The sequence below is a fragment of the Oreochromis niloticus genome, linkage group LG14, assembly GCF_001858045.2.
Source record: "Oreochromis niloticus isolate F11D_XX linkage group LG14, O_niloticus_UMD_NMBU, whole genome shotgun sequence".
Taxonomy (NCBI): domain Eukaryota; kingdom Metazoa; phylum Chordata; class Actinopteri; order Cichliformes; family Cichlidae; genus Oreochromis; species Oreochromis niloticus.
This window is the reverse complement of record NC_031979.2, coordinates 24,228,236-24,250,824: the sequence shown is the minus strand read 5'-3', so window position 1 is coordinate 24,250,824 and position 22,589 is coordinate 24,228,236. Positions and strand designations below refer to the sequence as shown.

Sequence of the window (22,589 nt, the reverse complement as noted above, 5' to 3'; positions counted from 1 at the left end):
GCCGATCACATCCCTTCACGGATTACACCCTTCAGACTTCTTGCTGACCAGGCACACGGTGGGCTCCACTCGTTTATTCCTCCTCCAGAGCCAGGCTCTGAACTTCAGACGCTTTGGATGAGAGCTACAGAAGTAGATGAGAGGATTTACGCAGCAGTTTAACACGACTACCGGTTTCCAGACTTTAAACGTGATCATGGCCAGGTTCAGCAGATGACAGTTTCCTGGCATGTAGACTCTGACAAACATGTAGACAGTGCGGACAATATGATACGGCACAAAACAAACCACAAACATGAGGCACACAGTTAAAAGGGTATACAAGCACTTTTTGCGCACACGCTGTTTCCTGGTATTAGAAATGCAGTCCGCGGCCCCGCAGTACAGCACCTTTATCATGGAGCAGTAACAGGTGACCACGACCAGGAATGGGATCAAAAAGCCCGCTATAACCAAGAACAGCCCATATGGAAAGAACACATCAAATTGCGTCGGGCCGGTCATTTCAAAGCAAACAGTCATGTTGTTGATCACACCCGTGTGCGCAAACACAAATGTCGGTGAAATCTCGGCATTGGCTAGAATCCAAATGGACCCTGACGCAAGGATGGCGAACTTTCTGGTCCTGAGGCGCACAGCAGCGATGGGGTAGCACACCCCGATGAACCGGTGAACGCTGACGCAGGTGACAAACATTATACTACAGTGGAGGTTGACCAGAAAGACAAATCTAACAGTTTTGCAGAAGATGTTCCCGAAGGGCCAGAAGTTTCCCATAGCATCGCTGATAATAAGTGGAGGAAGGGCCAGCACAAAGAGGAGGTCCGCGACTGCGAGGTTGGTCAGGTAGATCACCGTGTTGCTCCAGCGGCGCGTCCGACAGATCACGCACCACAGCAGGGCGCCGTTTAAACTCAGGCCAAGCAAAAAGACTAGGCTGTAGGACACCGGGATAAGGATCCTTTTATAGTAGGTGGACACCGGGCAGATTTGGAAGTCCTCCATCCAAAAGGCCAAATCTGATGGTTTGATAGGCCCTAGAGCAAAACGACCCTTAAAGGAGGCCTTTTAATATTTAGGCATCCTTATACCTCACCTCTTCGGTTCTCACCTAAGCCTGTGTAGGGTGGCGTGATATAAAATATCAATCGTGCGTGTTTGTTTAACTTGAGTCCAACCCACACCCTGGAAGTAAGTTGCTAAGAGCAAATAGATTGGCACACCGTGAGCCATTCCCAGCACACACACACACACACACACACACCAAAAAAAAGATAAGCCGTGCAGAATACAGCGATTAAAGTCGATCGCCAAGTTAAATGACGCCGTGTCAACACGCGCGCGTGGGGGGCGCTGTATTGAAAAGCAAAGGCGGGGGGCACGCGCACACCCTCAGCATCCCATTGGCTGCGAAAATTTTCCAAGTGTGGTCGCTCACCGGCTGCTCCCGACTCAAAGTGTTCACTGCATCTCTGTCTGACTGCGGGTGGAGAGCTCGTCATGCTGAGGAGCGGCACGTACAGGTTAGTAACCCACGCAGCGACTCGCCTTAGTCCCAAATGTAAAGCAGCAGTGTTTATTATTTCGGTTAAACGGGAAGCTCCGGTAAAGGCTGCTTCAAGCACTGAGGAGTGGTTTTAAAATCCTGCGTATCGGTACTCTCTGCAGCTGGACACAGAGTACAGGCTGCTCGTATGCCGAGAGCTTTTGACATATTTCATATTTTTGAGAGTTTTGCACCCTAACTTGAGTGATGTCCTTCCAGAAATGTTCACCAAGGAGAGGAGGTGAGACTGCGCAGCGGGAGTCTGGCTCGGGAGAGGAAGCACCTTGCTCTGTGCATCAATAACCAGGTAAGATGCAGCCTGTTAGTCTTGTTGTCATTATTGTAAAATAGATTATGTATAATTGTCTGGTGCTGGGAAAGTCTCGTCTGTGGATGGATGACAGACTGTTCTTTTTTTCGGTGAGGGAACAGTTCAGTAATGATGTCATTCACTTTGTCATTCTTTTTTGGAGCGCTAAGTTGATGCTTTCACTGCTGGGCACCACACACTTGTAGGAGAGGAGAGAAGACGGTGTATGTTGCAAACATCTATTAAAGAATGTCTTTCATTATCCGCTTTTGGACTTCTGTTGCACTGTGGAAAGACATTAGAAAAGCACCAACATTATGCACAATGGAAAATCTTTTCAAAAACTATATTAAAGCCGTTTTTCTCCCTTGCTCCCTAACTGCTTTGAATTCTGCTTCCCTTATTCACCAATTAAAATGGTAAAACTGACTGAGTTCAGTTTGGTTTAGGAAATTGTTTTTTTTATGTTGGCTCGGGGCCACTCAAAGATTATCGTCGTGGCTGCAACTAAAAAAGGTCTCATTAATACTACATATAGCACCCTTCATTATAAATGACTTCATTTTCAGAAAAGAAATAGTCATGCCATAGTTGAACTGCTCAGCTGAATGGGGCTGGCATGTGTTCCTCATTGCAGTCCAGAGCTCATGTATAGGGTTTAATAGCTCTGACATCTGGTTTGAAAGGAGCAGTTGTTGCAGTTGACTTGCTAATGTAAATTCTGTTCTGCTCGAGTCATCTTTAACAGACTGTTTCCTTTGTGTGCTCGAGGTGAGTGTATAGGTGCACAAGTTCACCTAGGTGTAGCGAGCGCCTGAATATTTAATGCCGGTGATGTAGTGTTGCGCATTATCGGTGGCTGGAGATATTGAGCCTGTGAGATCTGAAAGCAGAGTTCCATCATAGCTTTTTGACTTACTCTGCAATATATGATGGTGCCCCCCCCCCATTTATTTCACATCCTCCTACACTTGCTCATTTTGACTTCAGATTTTATCCTGATGTGTTTCCACTGCGTGACCTGACAGCTGAATTTCATCATCACTTTCCCAAAAATGAAATTTCTGAATTGACCTAGCTCAGCTCTGTGACATGCTGTGTCAGGGTGGATTCATGCAAGACTGCTGAGGAGGACGTGAAGAAGCTCGGTGAAGGACCAATCAGTAATTGGCATTAGATATATATGAGTGAGGATACAAATGTGGGTTACTGAGGCTGCTCTACTTGCTCCGTGTGCATGAGTGATTCAGATTCATTGCCGAGGTGGGAACCCCGTGAGAAACGCATTAATCTATCTAGCTATTACCCCGTAATCAATGGAAAAGCTGAATTTTATGGCCATGGGTCCGTGTTGTTAATCATTTTACAGAGAGATTATTTAAACAGCATGCCAATGGTGTCACATCTAATGGGGTTAAGTATAAAATATAAAAGGTGGAACATTTGATGCAGCGCTCACAGTTGGAATCTTGAAATCAGTTACCAGTATCATGCATGAGACTTATAATTCAATAAAAATCAAGAAAATAATGTCCCAGTGTGCAGTCTTTTTAATGAATATATTCAACGGGAGCTGAACATCCATGGATTTCATTCAGATCCTGTATCGTGGGACAGGGCAACATCAGAGTCCTGCATTTTAGGCACAGCTGCAGCATTCTGTTATGCAGAGGGTTGTACATAGTAGGAGTGTGGTGCCAGGGAAGGGTGTCATATTTCAGAAGTGCATTACTGTATCTCCCTGAGTGGGACAGAGCAGCGCTGAGTGCTGTTTGCGCTAGCTCACTCAAACGCCCCGCGATTGAGTTGTAATGATGTGGACGAGCAGCAGGAGCTTGCACGCTGACAGACAGGTGTGTTCTTTGCCCACCCCAGTGTTCATATTCACGCTGGGATCTAGTGCCACAGGTAAAAAAACACCTCTTCCCACCTCACGGTAAAACACACAAATATCTGCCAGTTCTGTGGTGATTTCCATCTCATCCCTTTAAAATGTCCCTGAAGGCTGGTCAGGTCTCGAAGTGCGAGCTTACAGTCTTTGATCACTGAAAGAAGACCTCTTACCGATGATGACCTTGTCTATATGTGCTCAGAACTTTCCTCACCGTATGTTAACCAGAGCAGCTCTCTGCTGGTTAATAGTACCGGCTGGGGGATACTCCCAAGTGCTCCATTTTGCATTTTGATGGGCTGTGTGATCATTTTCTCACACCTCCTTCATCTCTTTTCATCACACCCCACCCACTTCATATCTTCTTCTTCTATTGCATTTTTTTTGAATAACTCTGTGCTCACTTCTTCTTAATTGATAGGCTCTTGCTTCCCTCATTGTACCTCACCATTTTCAGCCTCTTGAATGTTCTGCATTCTGCACTGCAGTGCCATATGCTCAACACAGGCAGTTTTGAAGGCTCATATCGAATAAAGTATATTCTGAGTGCATCAGTGCGAAAGAGATGAATCTGCCGCCCAACCAAAACAGCTGGTCAGCAGAAAATTGACAAAACTAACAGTTTTGAGATCTGTCATCACGTGTCGAGCAGAATTACCTCGCAACAGCAAAAGACAGCAGATCAAAAGAGGAACAGATAGTTAAAATATGTGCCTGTTCAGCCTTAGTGTAAATGCTGCGTAATGGCTCTTCCACTGGAATCATGTCTTTTGATTTATAGATTAAATCTGTGGATGTCTCTCAAATAAACATGTATGTATGAGGGGGTTTTTAACTTTTTATTTACAGCCCTTCATCTACTTTTTTCATGTTGCCGTACCTGATTTGCTTCTTCTAGCTTTACTAGATGTACTCCAGCCAGATATTGATAGCTGTGTAAGTACAGCAGCCTAGGATTTATGAGAATGTATACATTCAGTTGCACCTGCCAATTAAAGGTCTCTACATGTTATAATATAATCAACATGTAACTGTTTTCACACAACACTTTCATTTGGATTTGTTTGTCTTTTCTTCTTTCTCTCTCCTAGTTTTCTCGTACCCCTTTCTCGCCTCTTAAAGGATATAAAGCTTTCTATATAAACACATTTATTGCCACTCTTTTACTGCATAGCTATAATACTAAGAGAAAACAAGATTTCACATTACGTAATCACAGAAACACCTCAGTAACACTCTCATCTCTCTGAAGGCTCTTTTTGTACTTGGGGACTCAGACGAAAGAGTAAATGTTAACTTCCATATTACTCCTCTCATGCACTGCGCATGTAAATTGATTTCCAATGTCACAATTAATGAGCACCTCCAGTGGTACAGCCCTCTTGATTGGGCATTTCCTCGGGCTGATCGGCAAGTCGAGCAACAGCTAAAGAGTCAATAGTGTAATGCAGATGTTTCGGCGCATCAACACACTGTAATGAAATCCTCTGAGATCAGACTGAGGTGTATACGTGCTTGCATACATGCTGCTGTGCACGTATGCAGGTGCATTTACTGTTCTAGTGCAGTGTTTGTGTCCACGGGCTTGTGGAGAGGGGCTTTATCCTGCTGAGAGACAAGGGCACAAAGGCCCGACCATCTCCTACACGTGTCTTGTGTATGTGTGTAAGTGTTTTAGTGTGGACGTTCAGCGGTGCCTGCCATCGATCTTTGTGATAGAACTAGGACTCTGAGAAATAATGATTTTAATAACTCATCAATTAAAGGGAAGCAGACTTTCTGCTATGTGCTGTTGTTTTCTCTCCCCTTTATTCCCCTTTTCCATCCATCTCCCATTTTTCAGCAACTTAATGCTTGTCTTTACCTTGCATCCCAGTCTATTGACTGTCCTTATCTTGCTGTTGAAAATAATGTGATAAACTAGTTTACATGCACAGGAGCAGCAGGTTTCACTAATATCCCCGTTTCTATGCAAGCATGTATTCAGGTGTTGATTTAATCAATTGCCCTATAGACTGCAAGCAATATCCCTCCCTTGATATTTCTTATGTAATTGTAGAGCATTTTATCTCGTTCAGAAACCCAAGAGATTACAGTTGGTGGTGAATAAATAGTAGCTGTAAAAAAACAAACAAAAAAACATAGCTTCAGTAAATATTAGTAACTAATACTAGGCACTTTAGGATGTGATTAGTCGGCTGATCTTTAACATAATCAGTATCACGAACAGTAATTATGTCTCATCTCAGTAGAATCCATGTATTTTAGCATATCAGCATTTTTATATTAACAAATATAATATAAAATATGCTAACACATTCATTCCATTTAACACTGCCATTGCCATTAGTCATGGATTCTTATTTTGGCTAGAGCATCTGGATGGAGTCTTCATTTGATACGGCATAACACTTGTTGACACACTTATATTTTAAATCCTTACTGGCCCTTTGCCTGGCATCTTGAACACTTAATCCATTATTGGCTTTGGTTGGTAGATATGCATAAACATTTAGAAGAGTCAAACTAATACAGTAACAGCACACAATGCGTGTATTACATGTACCAAAATGTGCAAAACATATAGAAAATGAATGCGCTGTGACACAAAATTTTGCTCAAAAGATTTGATTTTGTATGTATTGAATACAAAAGGCTGCAGTTGAAATTATGAACTCTAGGATGTCTGGCCTGAGAATATGTTGCAAAGTAGTCTTTTTCTTTCCCCAACAAGTCTAGTATAAGTTTGTGTGGTGATGTTCAAACTGCGATTTGTGCAGTAGTTATGTAACTGGACAATGCCAAGACTACATACATTAAATAGTTTCTTGTCATCTTAATGGGCATATTGTCATCTAGAAAGAATGAAATTTGGAAACACAGGTTTTCCCAGACCTTTCAAAAGTACATTTTGTATTTTAACCTCAACAGAACGAGTTGTATGAGAAACACAGACGTATGAAGTTCAAACTGCCACAGCTGATTGTTTATACATTTTATGTGTATTTTAGTGTAATAGAAAAAATATTTGTTGGTTTGTCTGCAAACTACTCCCACACAATCAGTTGTGCAACCAAACTTTTCACACAGGTATCTAAAGGCCCCTAAAGGTTCTTACCTATGTAACCATGTTGCCTAGCAACCACTATCAAGCAATGATCCATTAGTAGTGTTTATGCACCGATAACGCCTTATAAAAGAATTGTATCATTTTAATTTCCTTGATTTAGCCAGGTTTATTTTTATACTCAATGTTGATATTTCAAAATTTTACAATTTAGAGTATGAATATTATGTTACATCATTTGGCACATTAATTTTTGAAGTAAGGTTTATTGTATTTAAAGACGAGAACAAAAATGTAAAGTTGGATGAATAACTAGATAAATGTACTTAAGGCGTGTGAATTAGTTCAGCCTACAAAAATCACAATTTTTCCAGATGCATTGTCAGTCCCATGCCCAGATATAAGACGTTTGAATCAGGAAAAGCATTCGGCATAAAATCTAGGCCAAATCAAGCAAATCATCAAAAATGAGCTATCCATACCAAATTTGTCATGGTCTGGTTTAACAGCAACTGCCTCCAGTGCTGTTAACTATCAGGATGCAAACTGTGGTACTGTTGGCCAAAAACAAAGGAAGAAGAGAGGCTGAAAGTGTTCTGAGCCAGCGAGAGAAAAGAAAAGACAAGGCTGGAATATGGAGATGACAGTAGAGATTTCAAATGTAGGAACCATGACAGGTAAAGGGAGAGAGTTGACTGATATGATGGCGAGAAGGAAGGTAGATGTATTGTGTTTGCAAGAGAAAGGCTCTGGGTAGTAGTGACGAGTTTCCAGATGACTGGAAAAATACAGATGAAGCAGTAAAGGAAACTGCCAAAAAGGTATTTGACTCTTTACAGAGGAAAGAAGACAAGGAATTGAGGAAAGTATTCAAAGGAAAAGGTTAGAAAAGATAAAGTCTGATAGGCTGGGAGAGGTAACAAAGGAAAAAGCTTATAGTGAATTGTGTATGAGGTTGAACACTAAGGAAGGAGAACTTGTATTGATTGGTGAGATGGCTGGAAAGGATGTGCAGCATGTTAGGGTGGTTACAGATAGAGATGGGAACTAACAAATGTGGGAAGTGTGTTGAAAACAAGGAAGGAGTACTTTAAGAAGCTGGTTAATGAAGATATGAAAGAGGGGGACAAATGGAGAAAAGTTAGTGCAGGAAGTGCAGAAGAGTAGTAAGGAAGAAGTGAGGACAGCTATGAAGAGATGGAAGGACTGGTGTTCCAGAAGACATACCCGTGGATGTGTGATGGTGTCCAGAAGAGCAGTTAGCGGACATTTTAACCAGAATGTTTAACACAATCCTGGTGAGGAGGAAATGCATACGTATTTGCAACAACACTGATAGAAACAGTGCTGTCTTTACTTCCTCCAGCTGACACAGTGAGGCAAAGAGGTCCTCTCCTCACTCGCAACTAAAGAAGTTAACGTTTATGACACTGAACAAGACTTTAGGAAGAATTTCAGTCGTCAGTAAACCTCCTGTTTCAATGACATTGAAGTATTAGACAGTTATCATAAATGTTAACCTGTCTGGCACACACAGTAACGTTAGCCAGTTAGCAATTATCAGTTAGCAGTGAGGGAACTATAGCTGAACTGAGCACAGTTTCAAGACCTAAACAGAGCAAATGAAAGGTGAAAGTCTGGAGCAGAGCAGCGGTTTCAGGACTGATGAGTAGTGCTGAGGATGCAAAGAGCTGCAGAGAGAGGCTGCAGGCAGCAGCAGGCAAGATGATAAAATGTAACTTTTCTATTTTTACAGTAATTTATTAAAATGCGTCATTTATTTTGATGTAGCAAACTGTGTGGTCAGATTTAAAAGTGAGTGCTCTGTTTTTTACAACTTCTTTTATTTCTTTATTATTATTATTATCATTATTATTATTATTATTATTATTATTATTATTATTGTTGTTATTATTATTATTATTATTAATATAAGTATAAGTAAAAGCACACTTTATCCATAATTTATTTGTAACTTTTCCATAATGCTCTTCTACAATAATTACATTATTTAGATGTTAGGTATTGTGCTGTTTGCTGAACCATTAGTTTATTAGTAGATTCTAAAATATATTTTATCTTCAGGGTCTGTAATGAAATCATCTAAATAATTTGTGAACTGGATAAAAGCTCCAAACTAACACTTTTCAACTTGATCTTAATCTAATACCGGTTTTGTTAAATATAACTTAAAACCGGGAAAATTAGTTGGAAATTAACAAATGAACTTTTTCAAAAACTTTTACTTCTGTTGTTGCAGAAGGGCAAAAATCTTCCTAGTGGTATCAAAATTGTATGGTGTATTTTCCCAGGTATCGATATAAAGTTTGCAACTGCAGTATCATGACAACCCTAATAATAACTACAGAGGGATAAAGTTGATGAGTCATACCATGAAACTGTGGGAATAAGTGGTTGAAAGGAAGGTTAAGGACAGGGATGATGATCAGTGAGCAGCAGTATGGCTTCATGCCGAGAGAGTACTATAGATGCAATGTTTGCTTTAAGAATTTTGATAGAGAAGGTGAGAGGGGTTTTTTGTGTCTTTGTGGATCTAGAGAAAGCATATGATAAGGTACTAAGAAAGGAACTGTGATACAAAATGAGGAAATCAGGAGTGGCAAAGGGTGGTGCAGTACAGCGAGACATCAGTGAGGTGTACAGTAAAAGTGACAGAAGGGTTCAAGGTGGGGGTGGGTGTAAGCTCAGTGATAAGTGCTGAAGCCCTTCTTGTTTGTGGCAGCGATGGACATGTTGACAGATGATATTTGAGGATAACATTGTCATGTCTAGTGAGAGTGGGGAGCAGATAAGGAGAGCCTGGAGAGGTGGAGGTATGGCCTGGAGAGTAAAGGAATGAAGTGAGTAGAAGCAAGACAGAATACTTGTGTGTGAATGAAAGGAACACTGGTGGAGCAGTAAAGATGCAAGGGGTAGAGGTAGTGAAGGTGGAGTTTAAATGTCTGTGGCAGACCATTCAAAGCAACAGACAGTGCATGAGACAAGTGAAGAAGAGGTGGAGAAAAGCTGCCAGGGTTGATTTTTAACAGAATAACAGCAGCAAGAGTGAAAGGAAATGTTTACAAGATTGTAGTGAGACCTGCTATGACCTATTATTTAGAGATGGTGGCTCTTCTTAGTGGATACCCGGCTAGTTGGCACCTGCAGACGACATATGCTGCTATGCATCGGCATTATTCCAACTTACAAATCTGTGTTAATCAAGTGACTCAAATATGCGCCCTTATTTGAGGTTAAAGTGGACTGATAGCAACAACAAATATTAAAATCACCTGATTTGACTCAGTTATGTAGCTATGCCAGGCAGTATGTGTGTAGGTGTTATTAATTACACATACAGATAGATATACTGCAGATTTATTATCGTACAGCTTTTCCGGTGTCATATTCGTATTCCACTAACACTGAGAATTATAAACCATGCTGACATATTGATGTTTTTCAACTGCCAGGAAGAAGTGAAAAGGTATCATCGCTTCTGCAACCACAGCGGAGGCCAAGCTGTTCAAAAGATAGAAAGGTAAGACCCTGTACAGAAATCTGCCTACTCTTAAATGAGCGAAAAAGCCCAAAGCACACGGTATTCTCCACAATAGGAAGATGCAATGTTGGATTTTAAAGCCCCGATGCTATCAGAACCATTTTGCCATAACAGTACCTTATTTTACAATTCCAAAAAAGTTGGGCTGCTGTCTAAGATGTAAATGACAAATGAATACATGAATCTACAAATCTCATAAACCCATATTTTATTCATAATAGCACACAGATTTAAAAAAATGTACCTTTTAGCATTGATGGTGCCTTTCCACATATGCAAGCTGCAACTTTCATAGGCACTTGTGCACCCCCATACCATCAGAGATGCAGGCATTTGAACTGATTGCCGATAACAAGCTAGCTCTTCTTCTGTATGTACACGTGTATTCTTCTTTAAATGTTCCTGAGTCCATGCAGTGGCTTCCCTGACAGAATCATCTGTTATTAAGACAGTGCTGTCTGAGACCTTAAGATCATCGACATTCCAATATTGACTGTAGGCCATGTCTCTTGCACACAGAGATTTCTCCAGATTTTTGGAGAAATCTCTCTTTTATCTTTGATATCATATAATGCAGATGATGAGATATTCAATCTTTGCAAATGCCAGTTGCTGTACATTATTCTAAAACAGTTCAACAATTTGTGCATGCATTTTTTTTTGCAGATTAGTGAGCATCTGCCATCTTTACTTTTGAGAAATTATGGGTCAAATTACTTAACTGTTACCAGTGAGCCTAATTAGTTTTATTACCACTTAATTTTCCAACCTTTGGTTGCACTCATGTCAACCTTTTGAGGCATTTCCATTAAATTCAAAGTGGGATATTTTTCTTAAAATGGTGCATTTTCTCATTTTAAACATTTGGTATATTTTCTGTTCTCTTGTGAATAAAATACGAATTTATGAGATTTGCAAAACATTGTTTGCTTTTATGTATGTTTTTGGGATTGGGGTTTCACTAGCCTAGTATCTGCAGTAACCCCTACAACTTATCATGTTTTAGATGATTTGCATGCACCATGTTCTGTGTTGATGCCAGTATTTATATTTCCGACCTCATAATTATTCTTTATCTGCCCTGTTATCGTCGTAGAAGTTGTCCATGTAGGAGTGAGATGGAGGACGACAATAGCCTTCACTGCCGTGATCAACAACAGCACCTAGAGATAAAGGCTGTTGTGTGAGTATCACTTGTGGCTGCTTTATGTATCATTATGACTGTTTATACAATACCCAGTCATAACAATAGATTCCTACAATATGAAAGGCTTTCATTTTGAATATCATCCATGTTCAGTTCCTTTCAATTCATTCTGTGCTTTGGGGTCATGGACTTGTGGGGTCAAGGGTCACTTTTGAAAGCATTAACTCTTGTCAGCTTCCATCTACACAATTACACACTTGTAGGTGCGACAGGGAAGAACAGCTCTGGCCTCAGGCTCTCACTTCATTGGAAGCCAAGGATAGAAAAGAAAAAGCTATTTCTCTCTAGGATAAAAAAATTGACAGATAAGGAAAAAGTGTTTGGATGAACTCAGAGAAAAGTCAATGAAACAGGAAAACACGGAAATGGAGAGACTGAAAAAGCAAAGGGAGAAGAAAAACGAGGAGCGAAGGAAGAGGAAAAGGTAGTGGCTTGGAGCTAGAAGATGTGGTTTAATTCAATTTGTTCCATTTGCCTCAGCTGTCTCTCTGCTCCACTGGAGGTGAATGTGTTTCTCCATCGGGTAATTGATCCTACACTCCATCCTGGAGTCTGGTGTTGAGGTGACTACTGGGATGAAAGTGAGCGGAAAGTGAAAGATGGAGAGAAAGCTGTCTGTAGAAGGTTGGGAACCTAGGCTGGGAGAGGACAAGGGAAAAGGAAAAAATAGACAAAGTTAAGCGAGAAACTGAGGAGAAAGATGTTTGAGAATGGCCAAGAAGGAGAAGTTGTCATGGAAATTAAAGGAACTAAATAAGAAGATGAGTTAAAGAAAGAGAGACAGAAATCTGCTGTGATGCACTCGTTTACTTAATATCTTGCATCTTGGCAATATTCCTTCTGTTTTATGAAGAAGCAGAAGTGGAAGTGAACTATTTTAACCTTAACTGTGTTTGTGCTTTTTTTTTGTCTTGTATTTTTGGTGAACATTCAAATTTAAGTTAACCTTTATTCATAATTATAGGCAAATTTTTAAAAAAAGCAAAAAACCTGTTTTGGCTCAGTCTTACAACTATGCCAGACAGACAGTGTATATACTCACACATATACTGCAAATTCATTATTGTATGCTGTCGCTACTGAGAACAAGCCCAGCAGTACTGCAGATGTGTTTAAAGCTCTGCACCAAAGCTGTTAAATTTGATAAATATTAAGTGATCGGAGAATAAAGAATGAGCTGTGTTACGTTTCTTTAATGGGTAATTGTTAGTCTTACTTCTTTACGACTTCTTAGGTATTTCTATGCTCACCAGCCACTTTATTAGGTAAACTGAATTATTGCCAATCACGTGATACCAATAAAGGTATTTAGAGGTTGTCTTGACCGCCTGAAGTACAAACCGAGTATCAGAAAAGGGAAGAAAGGTGACTTGATTTGATTCAGAAAATTTTAACCTACTTCACATTTATCTCAGGTTTATGGTCAGACAAAGAGAAAATAGTGAGCATCTGTTGATGTTAGAGGAGAATAGACAGACTGTTTTGAGCTTACAGTAATGCTACAGTAACAAAAATAAGCAATTTTTACAAACAAGGTGTGCAGAAGAGCAGAAGAGCATTACAGCAGCAGAAGACCACACCGGGTGTTGGCTAAGAACAGGAAACTGAGGCTACAATTTACACTAGCTCACAAAAATTGGACAAACGTTCTCTGGTCTGACTCTTTCTGCTGCAACATTAAGATAGACGAGTCACAATTTACATAACACATCATGAGCGAAACAGTTCAGGTGGGTAGTCCTGGTGTAATAGTGTGGGATATGACATTAGGTTTACTGTACTCAAATTGCCTCCACAGTCACCAGATCTCAATTCAGTAGAGAACTTTTTGGATGTGGTAGAATGGGAGATTCAAACCATGGATGTAAAGCTGACAAATTTGCAGCAAATGAACGCCATCATGTCAGTATGGACCAAAATGAGGAATGTTTCCAGCTCCTTTGTGAATCTATGCCTTGAAAGAGTCAAGACAGTTTTCAAGACAGATTGGTGTCCAGCCCTGCACTAGCAATAGACCTAATGAAGTGTCCAATGAATGTTGCTGTCTTTGCTACATTATTATTCTTATTTTTAAAAGTGAATAAGAAAAAAACGACACTGTTGCTTGTCTTTGGTTATGGCAGCACAACATTGTGTATTTTATGCTCAGCAGCTATCGCTCCAACAATCGTTCATCAAACATCCTTGAAGCAAATACTTAACATTGCTTCCATAAAGTTTCACCAAATCCATTTCCTTTCACTGGGAACTCCAAAATTGAACACCCTTTTTTAAAAAAAATGCAAGATATGTCTCAATAAATACATTTTTCTGACTTATGTCACCAGGATCCAGCGGGCCTGGCGTGCCAGTATGTCCCGTAGAGAGAGCTGGCAGGCACAAGACAAGAACCGAACCAATGATGATTGGAGAGAGACTGTGCCTTCAGAGAGCCTCCAGGAACCTGTGATGACCACCAATATTTCACCGGTGAGACTGCGAAAACAAAATCAGACAGCCATATGGTGTGACACGAGAACGAGCCAAGTGCTCAGAGATGTCTTGTGTGAGTGATCAGCGGTGATCTGTTGTTACAGTAGAGAATGAATAACAAATGGGGGGTGTGGATGCACGGATGGGTAGACTAACAAAGATGAGAGTAAAAAAGAGGGAGCGAGGGAGGGATGTTTACCTCTAGTGTCATTTGGGGGACTGCAGGGGTGTAGGTGGATGGGATGCCAGCTGGCACTGTGCCCAGATCTGTAATTAGCCATTAATTAGGTAAATTTTCAAAGCTGGTTGATTGATTAATGAAGTGCCTATGCCCTTGTCCTCCCCCATCTTACCCCCACACTCCCCCCAATCTCCTCAGGGAATGTGGGGGAGCATTAAACAATGCTCACAGGGCATGGCAGCCAAACAAAAGCCAGAGAAAAAAAATAACTGCATAAGCAGCAGCTGATAAACAGTGAGAAGACAATAAGAAAGAACAAAGACAGTCAGACAGGAGGAGCAGATGCAGAGATAAGGAGATGATTGCAGAGATGAAAAAAAAGATGCCTTTAGATCGCCTCAACTTCTAAGTGACACATGCGGACGCAGAGGCACGCACATTAGTCTGCTGCACTGATTCCCCAGTCTGTGTCGGCTCTCACAGTTTAGTAATCACACTGAGACACACACACACACACAAGCTACCCGCGCACTCCTGCCCACGTCCTTTGCAGAGACTCAGCTCAGAAAAAAAATATGATGTCATGTCTCCGTACTCACTAGTGTGTGTGGGTTGCATTTGTTTCCCACTCTCTTTTTAAGCAGTGTTAGAGGAAGCAAGAATCCCTTAGCAAACAGATGGGCTAGTATCCTGGTGAGACTGTGAGTGTGTGCATGTGCTTTGTTTATTAGGTTGTTTGTTCTGGTTGAAAGAGTTTGTTGTTCATTAAACAGCAGCAAAATGTCTCGCTAATTAGAAACTTGCTGTAACTTAAAAACCAGGATGACAAAGAATCCCCTCTCTTCTTGAAAAATCAAGTATGTTACTTTTCACTATTGCAATATATTTAATATATAAATATATTTTTTTATTTGCAAATTTTATGTTAATATATGCTGGACTCATGAAAACGATGGACTGTAATATGCTACTTACACTTTAGTCCTATATTATAATAAATTGTTATACAATTAGAGGAGACGTTGAATTGAGTTAAATACTTTTACCTTAATTATGGCTGTTAATGGTATTTCACATCAACTGAACAATTGAAATACTTGTAATATCACCAAGCAGCCCACACCTATGCACGCTGGGGCTGCTGGTGTAATGTTGTTAAGTAACGCTTAGTCAGTCTTTTCCTCCGCTACTTCAAATTGAATAGTGTAAAGTTTACAACAAAAAAAATCTTTTGAGATTAAATACTCACTTTTGCTGAGAGTGTTTACTGTGAGTCACTCACTCCCCAAACTGCCTTACCTTTTTCAGTTTGAAGCTCTATTTTGGTGGAGTAATGCTGGACAAGCTGTGCTGAACCTTTGCCCTCTGTACTGCCTTGCCTTGCCTCCTCTTGCACCTCCGCCCACAGCACACTACACTCTTAACTCCATTTTTTTTCTTCCCCTCTCTGTCTTGTCACCACGCTCTCTGCATCTTTTTCTCTCTTGCTTCGTCTGTCCTCATTCAGACTGTATCACTCTGCTGTGGCTCTTGTGGTCTCTGAAGGACAGACATTCATCAGCATAAGGCCAGGGTGCCATACTATGTGTGTGTGTGTTTGTGCATGCATGTTTATGTGGTTCTTCATGTTGGCTCATGTGGGCTTGAAGGACCTTGCAGCTGGCCTGTAGGGGAGGGGGAGGTTCAAACATACTTCAATATCATAGTTCCATGAAATATGCATGAACACACACACATAGAGGAGACACTGCAGCACTGTGGTTTTTCCTTCTTCACTTCTTCCAACATTGGAAAACCTCCTAGATTCAGGCTCACGTTCTCAGTACCTCCCAGACCTCAGCTCTCATTGCATCAGTATCAAGCTGATGTTGCAGTTGTACTGCTCTCTGGGATAATTGTCGATCCCCTTGAAACAAGATGTTACACCTCAAAGGGTTTATCCAGATACAACAAATTTCAAGTACTCGTACTTCAGTTCAATTTTTCCCTTTTCATGCTGCTTTTTTAACTTCTGATTGGCACACGGGCTCACAACTGACTGGTTGCTACACATAGCCCATGCGTCATGTAGTGATGACTTCACCTCCACTTAGCCCATACACTTGTATTAATTAAAACATGGACTTTTGAGAATCAGTGAATGAACCTTTCCTGCCAAGGATAGCCAGCTGTTTGTCATGAAACACATTTTGTCAAAGTTAAAAAATCTCAGTCTCTGGTTTTCTGCTTCCTGGTCTGCTCCAGTTTCTTCCTTGACCACACGAATTGCAAGGTTCAGAACAACAAACATTTTTTTTTTTTTTTTGCTGAGCTGGCCTGAGTGTACTTCATATTAAGCATGCAGTTATCAATCGTCATTTAACTTCCAGAAACAGTACTTAAAACACTGGTGTCCACCAAAGTGCTTAACATGCTGAAGGCAAAACCATACTATTGCAAGTCATGTTTCTACCAGCCTTCGGGCTAAACTAACATTCTCTATGTAGACATATCTGGGCAAACTGGAGAGCTTACCTGGGAATTGATTAGCTTCAGTTTTGAATGCTGATGAGGTCGTGTGGAGCAGTGAAAGCAGAGATGCTAATTCAGTGATATATAACAGAACATTATCTGCAAGCTGGAAACAAATTATGTCTCTGTGCTCCTGCTTTATTTGACCATAATTGTAGACTATTATTAGGTACCCTGTACAGTTTGTCCTGCTTTTGAAATATGCTTTAAAAAGTTTATGTGTACATTTACATTTGAGCATCTATATGTGCTGACTTGATTGCTCGAGTAGATCCCCGTGATTCACAGCAGAGTGTGGCCCTCTGGGAAGGTTTGGCGAGGTTCGTTCAGACGCACAAACCGAAGATCAAAGCCAAAGTGTTGAGATGAGAATGGAGATAAAACGCTTCAGCTCGGTTGCTGTCATTGCAGAGAAAAAGATACAGCTGGTGGGCTGCCTGATGAAATGATTTAAGTGATGTATAGTTAAGAGGAGAATAGGACTGTGAGGAGAAGGATGAAAAAGCATAAAAAGCACAGAGCTGACTGTATGAAAAAAGATAAATTGCATAACATCCTCTTAGCTGCATTCAGCTTGTGCGTCCATGGCTGCTTGTCTGCTAACTGTGTTTGTGGACATTGATCTCCTCCTGCCTCTGTGACATGTTTGCACTTTTCCCCTTCCTTTTGTTCAGCCCAGGTGGAGGGAAAGTGTTACTGTAAGCATTTCTGCAGCCTGCGTGGGAGATCACTCTCTCATCTCTCACCGCCAAGAATCCCACAAAGCAAAGTGACGGCTTCATCTATGCCTCCACCTCTACCTACTTAATCCCTTTTTCCCACCCTCACTCTATGTCATCCCTTGCTTTCCCTCCCACTGCCTTTCCATGCACAGTTACACATTCACGAATGCACCCCTAAACCCTCCCCCTGCCACGCAACCGCACACGCGCCCGCACACATCCCTTGGTGTTTCTCCTGACAAATTCTAACAAATGTTTTATTGGTGTCAGTTGGTGTCTCATTTGAATTGAATTTATACACCTCTGCTCCAGAGTTGACATCGATCGGGCTTAACTCATTTAATAGCCATGACATTTGCCTATTAGCTTATTTACTGTCAAAACAGGCCCGGGCTCAGCTGGCTTCCTGAGAGACACTAACTCTTGCATTTGTATCCGTTAGGGAAGAAAATGTGATTGCTTGTGCAAAATATAAACTCAAGAAGAATGTTCAGCCCTGAAATACACACAGAGATGGACTACAATGAATGCGCTTCATCTACAGTTAGGTGCATAATTTGTTGGACAGAGAGTTTTGTAGTTTGCCTCTGTACGCCACCTGAGTGCTTTTTAAATCAAGCAATCAGCATGTGATTGAAGTGCTGACTTTCCTTTTTAATTACAGCCATATTTATACATCATCCTCCATATTCTTGGGATCAAATGCAATCGGACAAGCTAACATAATTTTAAATGCAAGAAATGTTTTTAGGTCTTAGATAAAAATGATTTGTAGTCAATCATTGCCTAAAGTCTAGAAACTATGCATACTTATAAACAATGTGGGTTGCACAGGATGCACAAGACTAAGCTTATAAGTGAGGCTGCGAAATAGCCACTGATTTTGTGAATGCCCAGTGGGAAGCTATCTTAAAAATTCATCTTGGCTATGTGACAGCGAGATAAAATGAGGAGAAGAGAGAGCTAATTTCTCCAAAGGCAGAGAGAGAATGATGGATGACTGAAAATCTGAAAGGATTAGGAGTTAGAAGGTAGATAAGATGCAGCAGATTTTGGAGTGATTATGACGATAATAACTGTGCCTTTGAAGCCTTTATAGCTCTACATTTGCGTGGGTATGAGATCAAGTGTGTGCACGGGCACAGGTATGTCAGTCAAAGTGTCTGATTCCTTCTTTGTCACTGTTTCTACGTCTTCATACGAGATAGATGTTAACTCTTACATCCGTGGACCTGGAAAAGTACTCGTAATTACACGCTCACATCAGCTTATGTACACACATATAAACACAGCAACAATCTTCAGCGGCACATTAAAGCCCTTCCAAAACAAATCAATGAAAGCTGTTACACAAATGAGGAAAAAGATGACAAATGAACAAGAGACAGACAGCAAAATGGATGTCGACCCAGAAGCAGGAGAAAAACGCAAAGTATCGTGAGGGAAAAGGGAGTCCTCACTTTTTATTTTATGCATTTCCTTTTTTTTTGTGAGCACATGGTCTTGAATCGCTTGATTGGATATTTAAAGCAGGCTGTGTGCAGCATTTAGATGAGAGCAATGGTTTACAGCTGGTGTATAGCGATTTGATTAGATGCTGTAGCTCACTGCAAACGCCCCACAAGCTTCTAATTGGTTATTTATCTAGAAAACATGCCATTTAGCTGACATTACTTAAACTAAACAAGCATATAGTGGCATGTGTGCTCACATGTAGTCACGTACAGACAGAGATGTGGCACACACACACACATACATATATATATATATATATATATATATATATACACTATAGCACAACATAAATCTGCTGAAAGCATCTCCAAACCATCTGCAGCAGTAATAACAATCTGGTACCTAAGGCTATATGCTCTACTGTTCATTTCAGCACACTTCTCTTTGCACTCACACCTTTTCTCCAATTGCTCTTTCCCCCCCTCTATTGCAGGTCCCAGTTTTTCCCCATCATGCATTCATTCTCTCTCTTTCACTTTGTTTTCTCACTCACTCACTCTTTCTCTTACGCATGATGTTTGTCCCCCTCTTTTGTCCCACTCTTTAGCCTATCACATACGCTGATAGGCTCAGTTCTCAAGGCCAATGAGTCTTCTATAACGAGATCCCCTGAGGAGAGAAGAGTAGTGTAAAGAGCAGCGGGGACAGCAAATGGGAGGGGAAGAGCTGGGGTTTGATCTCCTTTCTGACCTGCACAAATAGTGCAGCCTCTAACTCAACCTCTCACTACCACTTCTCTTTCTCTCAGTCTCCCTTAACCCACCATTTATGTGTTCCACTCCCCTCTGTTCAGGAGCCATCTATCATTACTGTCCATTGACCCGATCAGATGCATTATAATCTTCTTCTGACAGCACTCCTGCTGTGTTTGCAATACACTGCACAGCGAGAAAGGCTGTGGGAGAAGTGGAGACAGTTGTCCTTACAGAGGAGAGGGAGTGTGGGGTAAAAAATCAAATGGGTGCATATCTAAAAGTGAGACAAATCACTCTTAGGAAAAAAAGGAGCTTTTACAAACACTTATCCACCCATGTTCTGGAGTTTGTCACAAACCGAGCTTCTTTAAGGATTGATTTTCTGCTTTCAATAATAATCTCTCTCCTGTTATTTGAGTTCACTACAGATTACCCACAGTCCTTATTTCATCGACCAAGAAAGTCAAGCAGAAAGGAGTGATGTGCCAGTCAATGACTGTTAAACTGTTACCTCCCTGATATCATAAAGTCCAGGCTGTGGCAGCTAGCTGCTGTTTGCCTCATTAGTATGTGCGCTAACAGAGAGGCAAGCTGCTCATCCTTCCTCCGACAGTGTTTTAACAGTTTAAGCGGGAGTTCGATAAAAGGGACCCTTAATGAAATGCTCTCTGGCCATTTAAGGAGACATGGTCTCTGGCAATTTTGTAGTGGTTGTCTTTACACAATCTGTGTACTTTTATTGACTTTTGGCGTATTTGTCAAGGCGCACCTTTCGAGAGAAGTGTACAAATGAGCAGCAACCAGCATAGTCTTGTGTCAGGACGGCATGATGGATATGTTGTAATCATAGAACATATCCATCGTGCTCTCTGCTTTATACCTAAACACAATTGGTTTAGGTATAAATGTAAAATGTGTCATTTTATTTCTGTATTGCTAGAGTTAAACTTAAATTGCAGGAGATTTTTTTGAAGAACTCCTCAAAAGCTTCTCATTCTCGACTTTCTTGCTTCAGGGCTCAGTTGATTCTGTGTCAGTGTTTTCGAGACAAGATAACATACTGAAAAATGTGAGATCTAGGGTAGCTTCTGCACGGTTAACAGTTACTCATTCATCCAGTATTGTAACATGCACACTTGTGACAACACACAAATAATATCATAAAAATGTGGCTAGGTGTCTGAAGCTCGCTCGGGTACGCTCAGGCGATGTCCTCTGGGTGAGTTTCTGACAGCTCAGTCTGCCCTTTCTCGTGTTTTTTGATCAGTGAGTTAGGAATGAGGGGGCAAGGTGTTGCCCTTTTATTTGATGCATACATTATGCACCAATAGTTTTCACTGCATCACATATAAATAAATAAAGTAGGGCTGCCACAAACGATTATTTTGATAGTCGACTAGTCACCGATTATTTTTGCGATTAGTCGACTAATCAGATCATGCATCCATTGGACGTAAAATGTACACCTGAAAATATGTTAAACGTTTATTTTGTGACCCAGAAAGAATAATAATTGTAATATTAAAACTAACTAGCTGCCGCCATTGTTGCCAACTGCGCTGGGCCGCGCTATGAATTCTGGAACACAGTTTCTTCTTCTTCGGGGTTTAACGGCAGCTGGCATCCTTGTACATGCAGTGCTGCCATCTTCTGTTTCAGTCCGTTATTACACTCTTAAATACTACTACTTATTCCTGCGTCTTTTGGGATCTTACAAAGCTTCAAACGACGCGTCGACTATTAAATTAGTCGTCGACGATTTTAATAGTCGACGTAATCGTGACTAGTCGACTAATCGTGGCAGCCCTAAAATAAAGCAGCACATTAAAGAAGTCAAAGATGTAAGATTCCTCTGGATCAAACACCTTTTTTCTTATGCAGACCATGTGTACAAGTTGATGAATATAAAGCGTTTTAATGTTGTCGGGCTGTAAGCATGCTATTGTTAGGTCAGAAATCTTCTCAGCAAAGAGCCTCTGCTTTGAAGTTTTGCATTTGTCTATAATAGATTGTTAAATCTTCTGTGAAGACGCTTGTGTTTGCATATGCATTCATACTAACTGTACTGAATAGAGCTGTGTGTATGTGTGGACCGGATCCATACGTACATGTGTATGTGCACGTGTATAATGTGCACTCACATGCAGAGCACCTGTCTAGTTTCCCCTGTAGCAGTTTAAACATGGGCCAAATGTGTCCTCACAGTCTTCTAGCGTCACCATGGTAACAGTGAACTTGCTCAGAATGTCCTTATTTACTTATGCAAATGACTTCCTGCAGCCCTCCAGCCTGTCAATCAAGATTGCAAGCATATTGAAAAAAATATAGTTGGAAAGGTGAGAACTTTCAGTCTTTGCTACAAACTTATGTAACCTTCGCTTAGCTCCAGTTTGCCCAAAAGTGCTCTCTGTATAAATCAGTACCTCCATATTTTTTTTTCTTCTAATGCTGTGGTAAATCTCATATTACCTAACGGACCCTTTGTTGGGTTTCAAGTTGAAGCTTTTCTCTCATTTATCCATTTGCAATCCTTTAATCCATCCTGTTCTTTGTTGTGTTTTGCTAATGCTGCTTCTTAATGCTACTTAAGTGTTAACTGTCTGTGCCAGTTTCATGCTGATTCATTATGTAATTTGTTTGCAAGATACAAATAGTGGGAATGTTTTGTGAAATTAAAATTGTCTGTCCCGAGCCAGACTAGCCAATACTTTGCACAAGCTACCAAATATCCTTTTGCTCTCATTCCCTTTTTTGTCTGGCCTTAGCTTTCGCCCTCCTTGAGGTTTCGCTTGTTTATTCTCTTCTTCTTGTGACTTCTTCCAGCTGCTTCATCTTTTGCTTTTATTTTTCTATCTGCATTTTGCCCACTAACCCACTGTCCTTTGAAATAAGAGAAGGAGAGTCATTCTG

General features: G+C 40.8%; 2 protein-coding genes across 2 annotated transcripts in view; one reads left to right on the top strand and one right to left on the bottom strand.

Annotated features, from left to right (window-relative positions):
• Positions 1 to 15: 15 nt before the first annotated feature.
• LOC112842169 (P2Y purinoceptor 3-like) lies at positions 16 to 1,005 on the bottom strand. The gene has a single exon (XM_025898370.1). The coding sequence runs from the start codon at positions 1,003 to 1,005 to the stop codon at positions 16 to 18; it is 990 nt and encodes a 329-aa protein (XP_025754155.1).
• Positions 1,006 to 1,366: 361 nt separating this feature from the next.
• The window catches only part of schip1 (schwannomin interacting protein 1), a 214,385-nt gene continuing 193,162 nt past the window's right edge, over positions 1,367 to 22,589 (top strand). The window contains exons 1-5 of the mRNA XM_005459315.4: positions 1,367 to 1,523; positions 1,766 to 1,853; positions 10,288 to 10,355; positions 11,473 to 11,559; positions 13,911 to 14,052. Of these exons, the coding sequence (XP_005459372.1) occupies positions 1,501 to 1,523; positions 1,766 to 1,853; positions 10,288 to 10,355; positions 11,473 to 11,559; positions 13,911 to 14,052 (408 nt within the window). The 5' untranslated portion in view covers positions 1,367 to 1,500. The remainder of the gene's footprint in view (positions 1,524 to 1,765; positions 1,854 to 10,287; positions 10,356 to 11,472; positions 11,560 to 13,910; positions 14,053 to 22,589) is intronic.

What these genes read in the sequence shown, in the direction of transcription:
- LOC112842169 (XM_025898370.1), bottom strand. Translation starts at nt 1,005, where the DNA reads ATGGAGGACTTCCAAATCTGCCCGGTGTCCACCTACTATAAAAGGATC.